The sequence below is a fragment of the Syngnathus acus genome, chromosome 10 (assembly GCF_901709675.1).
Source record: "Syngnathus acus chromosome 10, fSynAcu1.2, whole genome shotgun sequence".
NCBI lineage: Eukaryota > Metazoa > Chordata > Actinopteri > Syngnathiformes > Syngnathidae > Syngnathus > Syngnathus acus.
Window position 1 is genome coordinate 3,903,089 of NC_051095.1, and position 20,391 is coordinate 3,923,479.

Consider the following 20,391-nt stretch of genomic DNA (forward strand, 5'->3'; position numbering starts at 1 on the left):
GTATATTGGCTCCAATGCGCCCACGACTCTCGTGGGGATTAGCGGTTCAGATAATGAATGGATGGATGGATTTCATTAATCAAAGCTATTTTTAGTCTTTAAGGTATTAGATGTGGTGGGGCGGCGTATAGCGCCCTCTGTTGACCATTCGACACTGCCAAAATCCCAATACAGTACAGCATCCTTATTTAGCAGTGGTATATGTGTACTGTGCTAATGTTGTTGAATGAATTATGAATGAGCTGGTAAACACGTTGACTGTATTTTGACAAAGATGAAATGGACACAAGTTCTTCAAGTAAGTGTGACATTTATTAACAAAGTCTCTATTATTGTTGTTGTTTATCAAGAGGCGAAGACGGGTCGTATCTTCATGCTGATGGCTTTGAGCGAGTACCAGCTTCCCTTCCAGTTCATCCACACGATGCCGTCGTCTGTGCCGTGTTTGGCCATCTGCTTGGTGTAGGCTCCGCCAATATAGTATCGGCCGTTGGGATTGGCTGAATGGCAGCGGTTGTACCACCAGCCGCCGCCGTCCTCTCTGGCACACTGCTTTGAGGGGTCGCCGGGGTTCCTGGGGTCAAGTGGAAAAGTGTGAGGTCATTATTAATGGCATTCAGGCCTGAACACTTAAAATGGTCAATATCCACCATGCAGCTAGCTCATACACAATCATGAACCCTGAAATGTAGCAGCGAGCATACTCGTCTAAAAACACACTAGCACAAACTGATCTGAGTGATGGTTACATGGGCCGTAAATGGCCACACCCACCAGTTGTCGTTGTCTCTGTCGTAAGTGCTGAACTTTGCGCCATGGTGTATGGTCATCGTGCGGTTTTCCCCAAACAGCTCCAGAGCGCCGTCCAGGAGACAGTTCCCAGCGTTGCCCGAGTATTCGCTCACTGCCAGCATGTAGTTAGACGACTCGGACTGCATTGTGAACTGGCGATAAAGGCCGGAGACCTGAACGCAAAATGACACAACGGTGACTGGTAAGTACATTTGTGTTTGTTGAGACGCCAAGCTCACCTTAGCGCCCGTCCAGTCCTCCATCTCGATGAGAAGCTCCGTCGGACCCATCTTGGTCAGCTGACTGATGCGTTCGTTGCCCAGCCAGTATTCACCTGTCCCATGATTGGAAGCGAGATTTGTTGTTCTGCTGCCTTTCTAGGCAACATAAAAAAAACAAGACTGACCTGGAGTCTCGCAGTGACCCTTGCCCACGTCCATCGCGATGTTCCCAAAACCACGGCGGTACTCGTCCCAGCGTCGGCCAAAGTCCACGCTGCCGTCCAGTCGGTTCTGGATGAGGAGCCATCCTGGTGGACAACGTTTATGTGAGACAATGCTCCTTGCGAGCCAGCCAACCAGCCCCCCTACTAACCTCCGTTCTGGGAGCTTTGATCACAGAAGACTCTGTATGGGGCAACGAAGGGGTCCGGTTGGATCAGGTACATCTGCGACTCTTTCCCGCCACGGCGGAAGATGTCCTCACACTCCTTTCCTGGAATTTCAGAAAGTCGTTTGAGCATCTGTTTTCGTCCTCTGCCATTTTTTTTCTCACCAGTCACCACGGGGATGGGGCATTTGGTCTGGCACGGCTCCTTGCACTGCTCCCTCTGCGTTTGGATGACCTTCTCCAGCTTCTCGATCTTCTCACGGAGCTTATCCACCACGCCCTGCAAGGGTATGACAACAACGCCCCCTGGTGGTGAAGTCTGTCACTGACGATGACTAATTCAGTCAGTTTTGCCAATTAATCAAGATGGAATGTAGCTATATTTGTCACGAAAAAAAACGTCATTGCGTGGCCAGAACGTTCTTTGTTGCTAAGGAGTTGCTAAGGTAGTCTGAAAAGTTGCTAAATACGGCAGCAAAAGTGCTAATTGCAATCAAAGCATGTGGTGTGCCACCCACTTGCAGGATTCGAATGGTGGAGGGGAAGATGGAGTCGACCGTCTCCTTGATGAAGGCGTGCTGTTCCTCGACCTGACTCGTGAACTGATTGACCACCCGCCCGTTGTCTGTGGGGACAGGAAGCGCATGATTGGACGTGAGGAGCGCGGGAGGTAAGAACGCTTCGCGGGCGAGTGGCGTCACCTCCGATGATTCGCTGGCGCTCGGTGAGCGAGGAGGACATCTCGGTGGCGAAGTTGTAGACGACATTGGACGAGCGCGACAGGTCGTCCACCAGAGGTGTCAGCGCCTTGATGCTCTGGAACAAATAGGAAGCGTCTGATTGGCCAAGGGGCTGTTTAGGGGCTCCGCTCACTATAAAGTTAGCCATGGAGCAGTAATTCCAAACCAGTGTGCTGCGGCAAGATTTTGTTTTTTGACATTTTAGTTTAGTCCACCATGATATGTAATATAAATTCCTTGGAAACTGTGGCGTAGACTTACCGTCGAGACGCTCTTCTCCTGCTTGAGCAGCGCAACTTTCAGCTCGCAGCCAGTCGGACACAAAACACCCTGGCGAGGACGGTAGAAGCGTAGAAATGAATCGTAGCAATAGTTTTACTCTCAAAGCTAAGGCTGAACCGTGTCGAAAAATATTTAATCAGTGATGACACGGTGTCTCTGAAATTATTTTAGAAAGAAAAAAAAGAAAAAAAGATTTATTTATTAATAATAAAATTATTAAAACTACATTTTCAGGAAAAAAAATTGCTGACGTTTTTGAAAATGCGATTTTTGTGGTAGAAAAATGTAACGTACCAATTCTCCGCCGCCATACGAGCAGCCGCCTGACTCGGGGTGCACCTTCTTCTCCTCTTCCACTTTGGATCCTCTGGACGTGGTGGTGGGGCGTCCTCGATACCTGGGCAGATAACATGTTATCATGGCTCATACGTGCATACATGCGTGTGCAAAACACTGACCTGCTCCCACCACTAATCGGGGGTGGCGAATAGCGGTTGGGGTTGTAGGAGTCCCGGCCGTGGGTGAGTGGGCGGTGGCCGCGGGCGTCGGGTCCACCTGGGTCCTGTGAAAACGACGACGCTTAGTGGACGTGGACAGTGAAGAGTCCGACAATGACCACAAAATGGCCATCTGACTAAATGAAGAGCGCGATGTAGTCGTACCGTGGCGTTGGTCTTCAAAGGCTTCTTTGTGTCCTGAATGCAAAGCACAAAGTGTCAGCGGCTCATTTGAACGGAGGCCACATTGAAGCGGATTGCCGGGCTCACCGAGTCGTATTCGTCGTACTCCAGGTCGTCCTGTGGGGCGACGCCACTCACGCAAAGGAGCAGCAGCAGCAACACGCATGTGGTCTTCATCTTGGCTTTGCTCTTGTGTCCCGCGGCCCTCAAAGACGCTTTTTATGCTGGCGCGCTCCACCCCTTGCTCCTATTGGTGGTTCTCTGAGCGTCCAGGTCATCGCACGGCAAACATGACCAGGGACTGACGGGAAACTTAGTCAGTGTCAGGAACCTGCCGGATGTTTGAGTCCAAAGGGTCATCAGCATGTTGAAGTTGAGTTTATTTGATTGGATTTTTGTTTTTGTAAAAAAACAACACCTCAGTGACACACAAAACATTACAACCTCCAAAAGAGACGTAAAGTGAGACAGACATTGTCCAAAAACACGTCAAGCAAAAGGACGCTAGTGTTCAGGAAGCAAAAAAAAAAAAAAAAAAAGCATCCTGATATTTAGTCCATAAAATGGGGACGTTGCTTCAAGACTCTTGTTTTCGGGAGGCGTCCTCCTCAGGGATACTATTCCAGTCCCAAAGAGAAGTTGATCCCGTGGACGATGCCGATGATGATGGGTTGCCAGGCAACCAGGTACCGGAGCCAGTCCAGCAACTGTCCGTACAGAACATGTGTCTTTTCCCAGCTGGGTGCGGAACCATGTTAAGGATTGACACACACGAACGTGCACACACACACACACACACTTAGAAGGATACGGGTTGTTCATCATTGTCTTCAAGTCCACTTTCTCGTTGCAGTAAGGACACGTCTGCTTCTTCCCCACAATGCACCAACCACGGATGCAGAATTCGTGGAATCTAGAAGTCCAGGTGGCCAGTTAAGATGCAACAGGAAGCTGCTATTCTGGAGATGCTTTGGAGGTGGTGAGGATACATGTGACCGCAGGACAGCTGGTACGTATCTTCGATGACGCCCTCCTCGTCCAGGTCCACCAGGATCTTCTGAGCGCACACGGCGCAGATGTGCTCGCTTAAACTTCGGCTCGGAATGCCGCCGCCGCTGTAGTACTATGCACCCCCCCCCCCCCCCCAAAAATGTTTTATTAGCAACTGTTAATGATCAAGTGATACTAACTTTCTATTTCTGTTACCCCGATGGTAGACGCCATAAAGTCGGAGCAGATCTCAGCAAAGTCTCGGCCCAGCACGCCGTAATAAAGCCCGTAGAATAACATGACCACGCCCACATCCATGGAGTCCTCCGTCTTGATCCTGCACATTGATAAACACATCGTGAAGTGCATCACGTCATCGCGTACCCCGCGCAGACTCACCTGAAGAAGACGTTGAAGCCAAACATGGTGAACATGATGGCCATGTAGCCCAACAGCCCGACGGCATAGCTCAGTTTGTAGATCAACAAGAACCACTTGTACACCATCCTGAAGAGAGAGAATTAAGGAAGGAGCTTGACGCTATATAAAGATATTATGCATGGATAATTTTTTTGATATGCTTTTTTTTTTCCTCTTTCCCACAGCAACGTTGGACTGCCGCCCACCTTGGCGTCCTGCAGGCCAGCGGTTTGCGCGTGGCTCTGAAGATGACATAGCTGGTGATAACGGAGAAGACGCCCCACATGGACAGGAACCTCCACCAGTAGAATTTGAGAGTGAAGTAAAGAGGAACTACCCACATTTGGACCAGCGTGACCAGCTGAGGACAACAAATGTGAGACTTTCTGAAGCATCACACACAAACACACGCACCTACACGCTTACGTTGTAGGAGCGGTGGTGGCGTTGCTTCCACTGGACCAGCACGATCTGGGCGACCACCAGAGTGGCCACCAAGATCATAACCATCTCGGCGTGCATGGCCTCGTGACCTTGGTGTTTGGCGTGCAGACGCTCGTGTTGCATCCTGCAGACACGGTTGCAAAAAATGAATCCTCAATTTAGGAATCTTTTTTTTTTTTAATAGCTTCGTGTTGATCATTAAGTGTGAATGTCCAATCGCTCCACTCACCGCCAGTTTTCTCGGTGAGTCATTTTTAGTAGGTCATCCTAGAAACATTAGTGGAGATTGGGTATGTGTGGGAGAAATAACTCATTTTTAGACAACATACACGGACTTCCTTCTGGAGCTATGTGCCACGTCAAAGTAGCAGCACGTTCCCCCCCGGACACGGATGTTAGCCACGAGGACGAGTTCTCAAAAACTAAGCTTATCGTTGTCTGCCCTACCTGAGGTTGTACATCCGCCATCCTGGCGGAATGCGAGTGCCCCGGTGCCGGCAGGTTAGCCGAACGGGCTAACGGGAGCTGCCAGCTTAAAGGGCTCAGCTGGGTAACATAACCCCCGACTGTACGGCACAACGAGAGGGTCAAAACGCATCGTGAAGTCTTTATTTTGCTTGTTATAAAAAAAATTAACATGCTATTTTCACCCAATTTAAAGTCAATTTATGTGCAAGGGAGTTATGAAAACAAATCATCCACACAGCAGGTATTGCAAGTGTTTTTATTCTGGTCAAACAGTCATATATATTATATATTAAAAAAAAAAAAAAAACGTATCTTCCAGATGCGCAGACTTGAAGTCAACCTGTGGAAAGAGGACAAGACAAGCATCAGCATTCTGCCCCATGACCACGACAGATATGTGACAATCCAGCTATTCGCTCAGACATCCAAGGAACAACCATCTTTGGTCGTGTGACCTCCGGTGGAAACTGCGAATGTTGGGGTCAAGCTGTCATCACAGCGAGAGATAGGTAAAGTAGCTTTTATATTTTTACATACCTGACTGGTTTGCTTGTTTGCTTACAAAATGGCCAACACCGGACTTTCACCTGCAACAGAAAATGGAGACTGTCAGTTTTCAATGTAAAACAATTACAACAAGAACAGGATGATAAAGTTCGCTCAGACATCCAAGGAATTAGCCGTCTTTGGTCGTGTGACCTCCGGTGGAAACTGCGAATGTTGGGGTCAAGTCGTCATCACAGCAAGAGAGAGAGAGAGAAAGGTAAAGTAACTTTTTTTTTTACATACCTAACTGGCTTGCTTGTTTGCTTACAAAATGGCCAACACCGGACTTTCACCTGCAACAGAAAATGGAGACCATCAATTTCAATGTAATCAATTAAAACAAGAACAGGATGATAAAGTTCGCTCAGACATCCAAGGAATTAGCCGTCTTTGGTCGTGTGACCTCCGGTGGAAACTGCGAATGTTGGGGTCAAGTCGTCATCACAGCAAGAGAGAGAGAGAAAGGTAAAGTAACTTATTTTTTTTTACATACCTAACTGGCTTGCTTGTTTGCTTACAAAATGGCCAACACCGGACTTTCACCTGCAACAGAAAATGGAGACCATCAATTTCAATATAATCAATTACAACAAGAACAGGATGATAAAGTTCGCTCAGACATCCAAGGAACAACCATCTTTGGTCGTGTGACCTCCGGTGGAAACTGCGAATGTTGGGGTCAAGTTGTCATCACAGCGAGAGATAGGTAAAGTAGCTTTTATTTTTTTACATACCTGACTGGTTTGCTTGTTTGCTTACAAAATGGCCAACACCGGACTTTCACCTGCAACAGAAAATGGAGACTGTCAGTTTTCAATGTAATCAATTACAACAAGAACAGGATGATAAAGTTCGCTCAGACATCCAAGGATTTAGCCGTCTTTGGTCGTGTGACCTCCGGTGGAAACTGCGAATGTTGGGGTCAAGTCGTCATCACAGCGAGAGAGAGAAAGGTAAAGTAACTTTTATTTTTTTTACATACCTAACTGGCTTGCCTGTTTGCTTACAAAATGGCCAACACCGGACTTTCACCTGCAACAGAAAATGGAGACCGTCAGTTTTCAATGTAATCAATTACAACAAGAACAGGATGATAAAGTTCGCTCAGACATCCAAGGATTTAGCCGTCTTTGGTCGTGTGACCTCCGGTGGAAACTGCGAATGTTGGGGTCAAGTCGTCATCACAGCGAGAGAGAGAAAGGTAAAGTAACTTTTATTTTTTTTACATACCTAACTGGCTTGCTTGTTTGCTTACAAAATGGCCAACACCGGACTTTCACCTGCAACAGAAAATGGAGACTGTCAGTTTTCAATGTAATCAATTACAACAAGAACAGGATGATAAAGTTCGCTCAGACATCCAAGGATTTAGCCGTCTTTGGTCGTGTGACCTCCGGTGGAAACTGCGAATGTTGGGGTCAAGTCGTCATCACAGCGAGAGAGAGAAAGGTAAAGTAACTTTTATTTTTTTTACATACCTAACTGGCTTGCTTGTTTGCTTACAAAATGGCCAACACCGGACTTTCACCTGCAACAGAAAATGGAGACCGTCAGTTTTCAATGTAATCAATTACAACAAGAACAGGATGATAAAGTTCGCTCAGACATCCAAGGATTTAGCCGTCTTTGGCCGTGTGACCTCCGGTGGAAACTGCGAATGTTGGGGTCAAGTCGTCATCACAGCGAGAGAGAGAAAGGTAAAGTAACTTTTATTTTTTTTACATACCTAACTGGCTTGCTTGTTTGCTTACAAAATGGCCAACACCGGACTTTCACCTGCAACAGAAAATGGAGCCCATCAATTTCAATGTAATCAATTACAACAAGAACAGGATTACAAAGTTCGCTCAGACATCCAAGGATTTAGCCGTCTTTGGTCGTGTGACCTCCGGTGGAAACTGCGAATGTTGGGGTCAAGTCGTCATCACAGCGAGAGAGAGAAAGGTAAAGTAACTTTTATTTTTTTTTACATACCTAACTGGCTTGCTTGTTTGCTTACAAAATGGCCAACACCGGACTTTCACCTGCAACAGAAAATGGAGACCATCAATTTCAATGTAATCAATTACAACAAGAACAGGATTACAAAGTTCGCTCAGACATCCAAGGATTTAGCCGTCTTTGGTCGTGTGACCTCCGGTGGAAACTGCGAATGTTGGGGTCAAGTCGTCATCACAGCGAGAGAGAGAAAGGTAAAGTAACTTTTATTTTTTTTACATACCTAACTGGCTTGCTTGTTTGCTTACAAAATGGCCAACACCGGACTTTCACCTGCAACAGAAAATGGAGACCATCAATTTCAATATAATCAATTACAACAAGAACAGGATGATAAAGTTCGCTCAGACATCCAAGGAACAACCATCTTTGGTCGTGTGACCTCCGGTGGAAACTGCGAATGTTGGGGTCAAGTTGTCATCACAGCGAGAGATAGGTAAAGTAGCTTTTATTTTTTTACATACCTGACTGGTTTGCTTGTTTGCTTACAAAATGGCCAACACCGGACTTTCACCTGCAACAGAAAATGGAGACTGTCAGTTTTCAATGTAATCAATTACAACAAGAACAGGATGATAAAGTTCGCTCAGACATCCAAGGATTTAGCCGTCTTTGGTCGTGTGACCTCCGGTGGAAACTGCGAATGTTGGGGTCAAGTCGTCATCACAGCGAGAGAGAGAAAGGTAAAGTAACTTTTATTTTTTTTACATACCTAACTGGCTTGCCTGTTTGCTTACAAAATGGCCAACACCGGACTTTCACCTGCAACAGAAAATGGAGACCGTCAGTTTTCAATGTAATCAATTACAACAAGAACAGGATGATAAAGTTCGCTCAGACATCCAAGGATTTAGCCGTCTTTGGTCGTGTGACCTCCGGTGGAAACTGCGAATGTTGGGGTCAAGTCGTCATCACAGCGAGAGAGAGAAAGGTAAAGTAACTTTTATTTTTTTTACATACCTAACTGGCTTGCTTGTTTGCTTACAAAATGGCCAACACCGGACTTTCACCTGCAACAGAAAATGGAGCCCATCAATTTCAATGTAATCAATTACAACAAGAACAGGATTACAAAGTTCGCTCAGACATCCAAGGATTTAGCCGTCTTTGGTCGTGTGACCTCCGGTGGAAACTGCGAATGTTGGGGTCAAGTCGTCATCACAGCGAGAGAGAGAAAGGTAAAGTAACTTTTATTTTTTTACATACCTAACTGGCTTGCTTGTTTGCTTACAAAATGGCCAACACCGGACTTTCACCTGCAACAGAAAATGGAGACCATCAATTTCAATGTAATCAATTACAACAAGAACAGGATTACAAAGTTCGCTCAGACATCCAAGGATTTAGCCGTCTTTGGTCGTGTGACCTCCGGTGGAAACTGCGAATGTTGGGGTCAAGTCGTCATCACAGCGAGAGAGAGAAAGGTAAAGTAACTTTTATTTTTTTTACATACCTAACTGGCTTGCTTGTTTGCTTACAAAATGGCCAACACCGGACTTTCACCTGCAACAGAAAATGGAGACCATCAATTTCAATATAATCAATTACAACAAGAACAGGATGATAAAGTTCGCTCAGACATCCAAGGAACAACCATCTTTGGTCGTGTGACCTCCGGTGGAAACTGCGAATGTTGGGGTCAAGTTGTCATCACAGCGAGAGATAGGTAAAGTAGCTTTTATTTTTTTACATACCTGACTGGTTTGCTTGTTTGCTTACAAAATGGCCAACACCGGACTTTCACCTGCAACAGAAAATGGAGACCGTCAGTTTTCAATGTAATCAATTACAACAAGAACAGGATGATAAAGTTCGCTCAGACATCCAAGGATTTAGCCGTCTTTGGTCGTGTGACCTCCGGTGGAAACTGCGAATGTTGGGGTCAAGTCGTCATCACAGCGAGAGAGAGAAAGGTAAAGTAACTTTTATTTTTTTTACATACCTAACTGGCTTGCTTGTTTGCTTACAAAATGGCCAACACCGGACTTTCACCTGCAACAGAAAATGGAGACCATCAATTTCAATATAATCAATTACAACAAGAACAGGATGATAAAGTTCGCTCAGACATCCAAGGAACAACCATCTTTGGTCGTGTGACCTCCGGTGGAAACTGCGAATGTTGGGGTCAAGTTGTCATCACAGCGAGAGATAGGTAAAGTAGCTTTTATTTTTTTTACATACCTGACTGGTTTGCTTGTTTGCTTACAAAATGGCCAACACCGGACTTTCACCTGCAACAGAAAATGGAGACTGTCAGTTTTCAATGTAATCAATTACAACAAGAACAGGATGATAAAGTTCGCTCAGACATCCAAGGAATTAGCCGTCTTTGGTCGTGTGACCTCCGGTGGAAACTGCGAATGTTGGGGTCAAGTCGTCATCACAGCAAGAGAGAGAGAGAAAGGTAAAGTAACTTTTATTTTTTTTTTACATACCTAACTGGCTTGCTTGTTTGCTTACAAAATGGCCAACACCAGACTTTCACCTGCAACAGAAAATGGAGACCATCAATTTCAATGTAATCAATTACAACAAGAACAGGATGATAAAGTTCGCTCAGACATCCAAGGAATTAGCCGTCTTTGGTCGTGTGACCTCCGGTGGAAACTGCGAATGTTGGGGTCAAGTCGTCATCACAGCGAGAGAAAGGTAAAGTAGCTTTTTTTTTTTTTTTACATACCTAACTGGCTTGCTTGTTTGCTTACAAAATGGCCAACACCGGACTTTCACCTGCAACAGAAAATGGAGACCATCAATTTCAATGTAATCAATTACAACAAGAACAGGATTACAAAGTTCGCTCAGACATCCAAGGATTTAGCCGTCTTTGGTCGTGTGACCTCCGGTGGAAACTGCGAATGTTGGGGTCAAGTCGTCATCACAGCGAAATGACAATCTAAAGTAGCTTTTTTTTTTTTTTAACATACCTTACTGGCTTGCTTGCTAACAAAATGGCGAACACCGGACTTTCACCTGGAACAGAAAATAGAGACCGTCAGTTTTCAATGTAATCAATTACGACAAGAAGCAGGATTATAAAGTTCGCTCAGACATCCAAGAAAGTGTTTGGCCGTCTTTGGTCGTGTGACCTCCGGTGGAAACTGCAAATGTTGGGGTCAAGTTGTCATCACAGCGAAAGGAAAAAAGTTTAAGTAGCTTTTTTTTTTTTTTTTTTTTTTTAAAACATACCCAACTGGCTTGCTTGCTCACAAAATGGCCAACACCGGACTTTCACCTGCAACAGAAAATGGAGACCGTCAATTTCAATGTAATCAATTACAACAAGAACAGGATTACAAAGTTCGCTCAGACATCCAAGGATTTAGCCGTCTTTGGTCGTGTGACCTCTGGTGGAAACTACGAATGTTGGGGTCAAGTCGTCATCACAGCGAAAGGAAAAAAGTTAAGGTAGCTTTTATTTACATACCATACTGGCTTGCTTGCTTACAAAATGGCCAGGCACCGGACTTTCACCTGGAACAAAAAATAGAGACAGTCAGTTTTCAATGTAATCAATTGCGACAAGAAGCAGGATCATAAAGTTCGCTCAGACATCCAAGGAATTAGCCGTCTTTGGTCGTGTGACCTCTGGTGGAAACTACGAATGTTAGGGGAAAAGTCATCATCACAGCGAGTGGATGAAGAAATCAATGAAGTATAGAACAAAGTTTCAAACCTGTTGTAGTTTCCTAATGAGATGACTGCCAAGTTCTGCAATCACAATGAATCACAAATTTGAAACGGGCACTTGACCACGTGTTAGCATTAGCCCACGTGTTGACATATCAAGCGAATATTGTTTAATATTGTTTGATATTAACTAGTAGTTAAACTACTTTCAAAAATAAAAAGAGGCGGTTGAAAAGTGTGTAACTAAGCATTCGGTATGCTATTGACAAATTAAGCAACGGTGGTCTCTCAGAACGAGGCGCAAAGACCATCGTCAACCATCCGTGTAGTACAGTAATCCCACATGCAAACTACTTGCACAATAAGATATACTGTGCTTTTCTTATAAAAGAGAGCAAAGTATTAGGTGATCAAAGATGGACATTGCATTTTAGTTACCACTATCTTTGAGCTTACCTAACGCCTTAGCAAGCAGGATCCAAATGGGCTGTGCCGACTCCGATTCTTCGTATATATAGCCTCTTGTACATCATCGCCACCTGGCGGCTGGAGGGGAAACGACGGATCCCTCCTCTAAACCTTTTCGTGATTGGCGGACGTTACAATGACGCCGATTGGACGCCTTATCCCCACCCCCGCCTCCGTCTGTTTCTGCTGCTGCTGCTGGTGTTGCCATGATGATGATGATGATGGTGACAGCCCCCCTCCTCACACACACACGCAGACAGAGGCAGAAAAGGATGGCTTGAGGCTGGAAAACGCACACATGCTGTTCGGCCGTGCGTCCGTCGCACTGGAACCTGGTGAGTATCTCCCCGCCCGCCTTTTGCATGACACTACGCGGTGATGAAATGGTGGGTGAAGGAGTGAAGATGGAGGGATGATGATGGAGGGAGGAGACAGGAGCATCTGTAGCTTGTCCCTGTGCGACATCCGGCCTGCGTGTGAGCCTGAAGTTAGCATCCCGGGTGCTAATAGTGACAGCGGCTATGCCACCGAAGTGACATATGTCATGATAGGAATAATCGTATAATGACTGTAAGATCGTTAAATGCAAACTATATTGAATGTCACTTTGCAAAAATACAGAACGGATGATGATACCATACAGTGAACGCCCAGGGAGTTTCCATTAATTCAAATGAGCAAAGACCAAGCCCTGCCGATTTTTTATAATTACCTCTATCAACAGTTTAAAACAGTAAATATAACACGAATCATGATCCATAAACCCGATAAACTCGCAGTTGACTAAACAACAGTGCTTTGAGATAACAGTGTGGATAGTTTTTCGAGATAAGAGCCCTCGTTCAGACGATTTGTTTGCTTTGACTCGAGAGTAAAAAATTGAGATAAGAGCATTGTATCGTTACATATAAAAAATTGAGATAAGAGCATTGTATTGTTACCTTTAAAAAAAAGACGCTTCAGGCTGTTGAAGAGAATTACATGTTGTGTACTGTATGTGAAACAATAGCTTTGCCTCTGGAGAGTTCATTAGCTAAATGCTAACAAAAAGTGCAAAATGAGCTAAACAATCTGTCATAGTTGTCGCTGTGATCTTTTAATGAATTGATATTTAAACACAAATAGTGAGGTGACATGAGTAGACTGACCATATAACAAGACTTCCAACCAGCTATTCTTTATCCTCTGCGGAGATCAACTAAAATAATTTTCTCTTACTGGGCCAGTTAGAGTTATTGTGAAACTCTTTAATTTGTGTCTGCAGGAGTGCATTATTCTCCCCCTTGGAAGGGTTTAATGTCATTCCCATGAATTCAAATGAGCAAAAAAGATTTTGTGTTTTGACTTATGAGTGAGGTCACGGAACAAATGGGATTTGTATGTCAAGCTGCCAATGCAAATGCACGTGTATGAGACGTACTGTATGCGTAAATGTAACATTTTAGGATCAAAAGCTCCGCTTTTGGTCTCCATGGCAACCACAGCATCACCCTCACTAAAGACATGAGTGTGACCTACTTAACTGTTCTCGCGGGTGTGTGGGGGGGGGCGTCTCCGTCATAAACATCTTCTCTTTCTATTCCGTAAGATGCCGAGTGAACGTCGTTTGTGTGTTTGCGGGCTCGGTTCGCTTATGACTTGGGTCGGCTCTGACAGCCTCATGGACTGAGGGCGGTGCGGAGAGCATCGCAGCAGAGACGTCCCTCGACCGTCTCGCCGCCCAAGCTGATGGCGGGGCATCAACACTCTCCAGACAGCAGCAGTGAGGAGTGCACCGTGCTTGAGGCTCCGCCCACTAAAGACACTTGCCCGCAGCACGGTGGCAAGGTGAGCTTTGCCGGGCAACCACATGATACGTGGCCGCTCCGTCGCCATCCTTGACGTCGCGTCATCCGCAGGTGTCCGAGTACTGCCGGGCGTGCACACGTGCGCTGTGTGGCGAGTGCGTGCCTGAGCACAGCGAGCACCCCAGGGTGCCTTTAAGCGAGGCCTTGGAGCAGCACCGATGCACCTTGGAGGCAGGGATGAGGGCGGCTCACGACAGGTGAAAGGAGATGGTGACTTGAGTATTGGTCACTTGGGTTCAAGTCGCCAAATTTGGGACTGCTACTGCTCTCCAGACTACCGCAGATTTCCACCGCTGCCGCGGTGGTGGGAGAGATGGTCCAGCAGTTGACCAATCAGAGAACGGCCATCGAGGAGGACATCCAGTCTAGCTTCGAGGATCTTCACAAGCAGCTTGACGTGAGGAAGAGCGTTCTTCTCATGGAGCTGGAAGTCACCTTTGGCCTCAAGCACAAGGTGATTGAAGTGAAACACAATATTTTGTGTAACCATGAAGTGAAGTGGTTCTGAGTCCACGAGTTATTTGTCGTATGTGGTGACCCCAGGTGCTCCAGTCTCAGCTTGAGAGCCTCCTGCAGGGAGAGGCCACCGTGTCGTCTGCTTGCACCCGCGCAGAGGAAGTCTTGGCGACGGAGGCGTGTGCGAGCGACTTGGAAGTGGAGCTGGACCTCAAGGAGAAGCTGGAGGAGCTGGCCAGACGAGGCGTGTCGTGCCAACCGGAGGAGAACGACCAGCTGGACCTGGTCCTGGAGACGGACGGACTGCGCAAATGGATCCACAATCTGGGCACCATTGTGACCACCAGGTAGGAGGCTTCTAATTTAGAGATTCCAGAGGAAACTTAACTGAAAAGGTTTTTGGGAATGCGTTGAACAGGCAGAGTGAGGCTAAGCCTCAAGGCGGTTTGACTTTAATCCACGTTATCCTCTTTCTCAGTGCTGTGGCGAGCCAGAGCGAGGCTATGGGCACCGGACTGGAACAGTGCATCGTGGGACTCCCTTCCTCCGTCACCATAGTAACCAGAGACAAATCCGGAGGGGCTTGCAAGAGCGGCAATGCCATCTTGTCAGCTGAGGTCGTGAATATGGCCGCCGAAGCAAAATGTGGCTTAGGCTTTCTAAACTTTTTTTTTTTTTTTCACACAGGTGTTCACGCCGGACGGCAGCATCGTGGACGGCGAGATCGTGGACCACAAGAACGGAACGTACGAATTTGTTTACGTGCTTCCCAAAGAGGGCGACTTTTCACTGGCGCTGCGTCTGTACGACCAACACATTAAGGGAAGTCCCTTCAAGCTGAACGTTGGCATGTCACAGGTGGGCCAAAAACACAGTAGAGTGTGTGCGTAGTTTAAAGCGATGCTCATAACACCAGTTTTGACCGCCAGGTGTCGCCCTCCACCACCACGCCGTCCAACTCTGCGGCCAACGCCACGCCGTCCACAGGTTCCTCAGAGGGCGCCAAGAGACGTGGAAAGTCCCCCGGCCAGAAGAAGAAAGGCTCCAAGAGGGCCAGCAGCGCCCTGGGAACACCACGCCGCAAAACCCAGAACCCCATCGAGGACGACCTCATCTTTCGGATCGGAACCAAGGGACGGAACAAAGGGGAGTTTACCAACCTTCAAGGGGTCGCCGCAGCTGCCAGCGGGAACATCTTGATCGCTGACAGCAACAACCAGTGTGTGCAGGTGACACATTGCGATCACCATATTGAAGGGAAAAAATGCACTTTGAGTAGATCTGTTTTCAAAATTGTTTTGTTTGAATAATTGTTTCTGGTGTTTCAGGTGTTCTCCAGCCAGGGAGAGTTCAAGAGTCGATTTGGGGTCCGCGGACGGTCGCCGGGGCAACTGCAGCGACCCACGGGTGTGGCGGTGCACGCCAGTGGTGACATCATCATCGCCGACTATGACAACAAGTGGGTCAGCATCTTCTCCAGCGATGGCAAGTTCAAGGTGGGTGTCAATCACATTCATTGTAAATTCTAAATTGCGATGGACCTGAAGCTGGATGATAACAAGGATATGGAATAAATGCTCAAATCGCGTTGGGCTTGCTAACGCTAAGGTTGTCACGCTCACACGGGTGGACAGGCCAAGCTGGGCTCGGGCAGGCTGATGGGACCCAAAGGTGTGTCGGTGGACAATGAGGGTCACGTGATTGTGGTGGACAACAAAGCGTGCACGGTCTTCATCTTCCAGCTGAGCGGAAAGCTCGTCACCAAATTCGGGAGCCGCGGGAATGGCGCCAAACAGTTTGCAGGTAAGGCGCGTCGGACGGATCACTTGACCGACTCGACGGCTTCACCTTTGTGTGCTTGCGACTCCGAGGTCCGCACTTCGCCGCCGTCAACAAGAACAATGAGATCATCGTGACCGACTTCCACAACCACTCCGTCAAGGTAGCAAAGTTCGCCCAATCAAAGATTCAAGACTTCTTTGTTATGTCATAGACATTGTTTTCAGATTCAAGACTTGTGTCTGTGCCTGCCAGGTATTCACGCCCGAAGGAGAACTGCTCCTCAAGTTCGGCTCCAACGGCGAAGGCAACGGACAGTTCAACGCCCCCACCGGCGTGGCTGTGGACACCAACGGGAATATCATTGTGGCTGACTGGGGCAACAGTAGAATACAGGTCCGCTGTGTTTGTGCCCCCCACAAACAAAAAACTTCCCGAGTCCTCTGCAATAAAACTAAAACATCCTTATTGTTTTCCTGTTCAAACCATGAAGGTGTTTGACGGTAGCGGTTCTTTCCTGTCCTACATCAACACGTCGGCCGACCCCCTGTATGGGCCGCAGGGATTGGCCCTGACCCAGGATGGACACGTGGTGGTGGCTGACTCAGGAAACCACTGCTTCAAAGTTTACCGCTATCTACAATGATGGCAAGACAGAGGAAGATCCAGCAGGCGGCGGCTGCCATTTTCATTCCGTTGAGGTCAATATTCGTTTAACATCCTTGGATGGACAGCCAAGATGGCGGACGTGAGTGATGTCCTCTGATCGATTCGATGTCATTTTGTGATCGTTCAATTTGGGTATGTATTCCACCTCCCGGCCTCCAGGAGGCAGTTAAGTGCTAACTTCCTTAGCATGGATGGCTAACAGGCAAAGCTAGCAGTCAGCAGTGTTGTGACTCGCAGTGCAGGCCCCCTCCCTTACCGGGACAACACGGTGACCAATCATCCCTTTAAAGTGACCCGTTCAAATTTGACACTTTTGCGTGACCGAAGGAATGAATCCGTGTGCGTGCTCACCAGCGGCGAGAAAGACTGAGTGGGCGGAGTCGGCGAATGACAGCAAACTTGATTAGCAAATTCATGAATTCATTTCATGGCATTCTTACTTTTGATTGTGTTCCATTGTGTGCATTGAAATTCTTAAGTGCCAAAGCGTTATGTTCACCTCTCAATAGGTTCGACTCACAAAAAGTTGCGGGTTTTGACCTTTTTGTCTGACGTTTCAGGAGGAACCTAAAATGCACCACCACCGATGGTGTATATTTTCTTTCCATCTTTGAAAAGCTTATAGTGCATTTTAAGTTCACCCTAAAATTGCAACCGAAAGCCCAGCACCCATAACTCTTTGTGAGTCTCAAATTTTCTTTGATATTCAGTAGTCAATAGTCAAAATGTGACGCTAACAAGCCAGCACACACCACTAGCTCAGTGCTTATGCTTGTTTTTAACTATTTCCCCACCAAGATTGTCATTAGCATAGTTTATTAGCATGTTCCCCAACCGCGGCTAATGTTCTACGTTTGGTGGCACTAACAAAGCTGACATTATGATTTTATTAGCATGTGGGCCAATTCGGCTAATGTTATTAGCATGTTAACAGCGTGGCTAACACTTTTTTTTTTAAAGAAAAAATATATATCAGCATGCTTAAAGAACGTAATAATGCTACCGCAACTAGTTTCGACATTACACGTGGCGTCAAATTTGATTGATTAGTTTTTGTGGTACACATAATGCATTAATCCCCTGCTATTCAGGAATAGCGAGCAGCCTAATGGATGCCCAACACAAATATTTATGGTTGCTTATATTAATAGTTTAAACCTTAAATATAGCTTACCACAAACTATAAAAAAAAAATGAAAATACTCATCGTACAATATTACCTTTAAAAATAAATATATTCAAGATTATTTGATCTCAGTAGAGGAAAAATCGCAAATAACACCAGCCAATGTGAATCTGTCAAGATACAAAGATGATAAAGAGTCTAAATCTGTCAGAGGTAAATTTCCTAATGGTGAATATTCAGGGGATTTCTGTAAATTGGTTGCATCATATTTCCATAAAGAACCAGCCTAGTCGACCAAAGATTGATGGGGAAAAAGTTAACAAACCAGCTAGTTATGCTATCAGCGCTAACAGTTAAATGACGACCAATGAGGGATGTTTGTGTGCTATTGATTGTTAATCAGTTGTGAATGTTTCCTGCATGTCCATTCAATAACCAATAAATGACTTTCTTCATCCATGCCGGGCAGCATTTAGTCCTTTTCGTAATACGGGAAGGCCACCTTCAGGGCAGGTCCAGCATGGCGTGCTGCTCCAGAATGCGCTGGGTCGCAGCGTGGACCTTCTGGAGAGCGCGGATAATGACGCGGAGGACGGGCTCCGCCTCACGTTGATTCTGGGCGCATACCAGCTTCAGAAAGTACTCCCGGTCCGGGAGGGCGAGGAAGACCAGCTCTGCGGCCTGCCGGAGCATCCACGAGTGGTGGGGTGCTAGCGCTACCTGGTAGGCGTCCCTGCGGGGCAGAGGTGGCAAAAGTACTCACACCCAAATCAATCCAAGCATTGACCATAATGAAGGTGGAAACAGGTGATGACATCATCAGCTAGCACTTGTGCATACCTGCCGAGCTCGCCTGGCGTCTTTAGGTGTCCGTGCCGGTCGGGCACGTGCGTCAGGCCGTCCAGCGTCATGGTGAGCCACAGTAGCGAGCGATGCAAACGCAGCAGCGTCCTGCAGCCCGAATCGGTTCGGCGGGAAAGGTTCACCAAGCCCGCTTGTAGCTCCGCCTCCACCATAGAGCTTACTGAACGGTATGCCTGCACCGAGAGCACAGGCAGCCCTTTTAGGTCCACCGTACGTCTAAACTACAGTGATAATCAGCATCCCGTTTAGGCAGCAATTGTGTATGGCCCGTTTTGACAACAAACCGGTTAAGGCCGCTAACAACCCATTTAGACAGCCCTTGATATTCCTCTCTGCAACCCGTCAGGTGTCAAATGGGTTCAGTTCTACCATCCGCAACCCGTTTAAGCAGCAAACGGGTTAAGTTCCTAATGCTATGTAGACGCTAGGCAACTAATGAGAATTTGTTGCAGAATCACACACACTGCGCATTTGGTCATGTAGCCGCTTGAGGTCGCATGTCCTCAGCCCCTCTCACCCCTCCCTTCAGCCCATGTGTGCGAGCCAGCTGTCGAATCAGGTCCATCTTCTCGTTGACCTTCTGAGAGAAGAATGAGACCACCGGTCCGAGAGACTCCATGAAGCTGTTGACATAACAGAGTGCGGTCAGTCTCCGATCCTGCCATTGTGTGTGATTGGAACGTACATAATCAGGTGGTCCCAGCTTCGCAGGTACGGTTCCAGGAGGACGTCGTCGGCAACCGAGACGCTAGATGTCAAAAAGCGCAGCAGATGTGACGCCTGAAACAATTGGCCGGGACACTCCTTGATTGTGGGCAGGGCCTCGTCGGGCTCCACCAAAGGAGGCTGAGGCTGAGAGAAAAGGACTTTACACCAGGGAAAACAAATTCCAAACACAGCCTAACATAGGTTTATTTTTACCGTTTTACTATATGCCAAGCATGCGAAGTGTCCTGGGCCACAGTCTCCAACGCCACCTTGAGCTGGGGAGTGTGCGGTGAGCATTAAAAGCGAGAAGAGTGGGTGGGTCGACGAGCCACGGTAAGAACGTGAAGTGACTTACGGAGCCACTCAGAGCTGAGGAAGACAACCACCGCCAAGATGGCCGACAACAGCAGGCAACAAAGTAGCGCCGTCCGTGCGAGCGTGACCATGACGACCGCTCACACGAAAACCTTCAAAACACACATACAAACACACACATTGATCATATTGGACACTCCGTGACAGACGAGCACTTGTCACTGGATGAACTTTAAACTTGACCTTCGCTCTCTGGTGTTTATCTTTTCCACATAGACTCACAGAAATGATAAGTTGTAAAAAGTAATCAGGAAACAAGTACTCAAATGTAGCACATACAATCCAATACCATACAACTTTATTTGTATCGCGCATTTCACAAAAAGCTGGAGCAGTAACTGATCGCTTTACATTTAACAATGGGAAAACCACAAAAACAGTGAAAACAGAATAGTAGAACACAAGATTAATACGAAAATACGGTAGAAAAATAACAATAAAGTCAGTCGAAACGTGTAGTAGTGTAGTATATGTTCCTAAAACTCAGTAGCAGCAGT

The 20,391-nt window shown here is 46.8% G+C and overlaps 4 protein-coding genes and 1 long non-coding RNA gene across 9 annotated transcripts; 1 reads left to right on the top strand and 4 right to left on the bottom strand.

Annotated features, from left to right (window-relative positions):
• Positions 1-293: 293 nt before the first annotated feature.
• fgb (fibrinogen beta chain) lies at positions 294-3,342 on the bottom strand. Its single transcript, XM_037260343.1, has 13 exons — positions 3,191-3,342; positions 3,086-3,118; positions 2,882-2,985; positions 2,718-2,820; positions 2,403-2,471; positions 2,103-2,217; positions 1,920-2,026; positions 1,567-1,681; positions 1,387-1,506; positions 1,199-1,321; positions 1,032-1,126; positions 775-965; positions 294-574 (listed from the first exon to the last, which is right to left on the bottom strand). Exons 1-13 carry the CDS (start codon positions 3,278-3,280, stop codon positions 346-348), a joined length of 1,494 nt encoding a protein of 497 aa, XP_037116238.1. The 5' UTR covers positions 3,281-3,342; the 3' UTR covers positions 294-345.
• Positions 3,343-3,466: 124 nt separating this feature from the next.
• On the bottom strand, positions 3,467-5,611 carry rnf175 (ring finger protein 175). Its single transcript, XM_037260385.1, has 9 exons — positions 5,405-5,611; positions 5,187-5,224; positions 4,940-5,081; positions 4,720-4,874; positions 4,493-4,600; positions 4,310-4,430; positions 4,093-4,226; positions 3,915-4,016; positions 3,467-3,841 (listed from the first exon to the last, which is right to left on the bottom strand). The coding sequence occupies exons 1-9, from the start codon at positions 5,594-5,596 to the stop codon at positions 3,721-3,723; spliced, it is 1,113 nt and encodes a 370-aa protein (XP_037116280.1). The 5' UTR covers positions 5,597-5,611; the 3' UTR covers positions 3,467-3,720.
• A 155-nt stretch (positions 5,612-5,766) lies between these two features.
• On the bottom strand, positions 5,767-12,097 carry LOC119128267. 5 transcript variants are annotated; one of them, XR_005098948.1, is made up of 23 exons: positions 12,059-12,097; positions 11,649-11,683; positions 11,400-11,446; positions 11,162-11,207; positions 10,900-10,945; positions 10,653-10,702; positions 9,912-9,961; positions 9,664-9,713; positions 9,423-9,472; positions 9,176-9,225; positions 8,930-8,979; positions 8,682-8,731; positions 8,193-8,483; positions 7,946-7,995; positions 7,698-7,747; positions 7,450-7,499; positions 7,202-7,251; positions 6,954-7,003; positions 6,706-6,755; positions 6,465-6,514; positions 6,215-6,264; positions 5,963-6,012; positions 5,772-5,892 (listed from the first exon to the last, which is right to left on the bottom strand). It is a non-coding gene; the product is annotated as an uncharacterized LOC119128267 (long non-coding RNA). The 5 variants fall into 5 exon arrangements; XR_005098950.1 differs by lacking the exon at positions 5,963-6,012 and having other exon boundaries at positions 5,767-5,892; positions 12,059-12,096; XR_005098951.1 differs by lacking the exons at positions 5,963-6,012; positions 6,215-6,264 and having other exon boundaries at positions 12,059-12,096.
• Positions 12,098-12,299: 202 nt separating this feature from the next.
• Positions 12,300-17,366, top strand: trim2b (tripartite motif containing 2b). Its single transcript, XM_037260294.1, has 13 exons — positions 12,300-12,405; positions 13,727-13,897; positions 13,969-14,114; positions 14,191-14,371; positions 14,461-14,720; positions 14,852-14,990; positions 15,061-15,231; positions 15,303-15,602; positions 15,702-15,869; positions 16,008-16,176; positions 16,245-16,315; positions 16,408-16,548; positions 16,646-17,366. Exons 2-13 carry the CDS (start codon positions 13,799-13,801, stop codon positions 16,796-16,798), a joined length of 1,998 nt encoding a protein of 665 aa, XP_037116189.1. The 5' UTR covers positions 12,300-12,405; positions 13,727-13,798; the 3' UTR covers positions 16,799-17,366.
• A 401-nt stretch (positions 17,367-17,767) lies between these two features.
• Positions 17,768-20,048, bottom strand: LOC119128205 (ceramide-1-phosphate transfer protein-like). The gene is made up of 6 exons (XM_037260448.1): positions 19,875-20,048; positions 19,733-19,794; positions 19,497-19,663; positions 19,329-19,434; positions 18,788-18,984; positions 17,768-18,680 (listed from the first exon to the last, which is right to left on the bottom strand). The coding sequence occupies exons 1-6, from the start codon at positions 19,963-19,965 to the stop codon at positions 18,452-18,454; spliced, it is 852 nt and encodes a 283-aa protein (XP_037116343.1). The 5' UTR covers positions 19,966-20,048; the 3' UTR covers positions 17,768-18,451.
• Between the last annotated feature and the right edge of the window lie 343 nt (positions 20,049-20,391).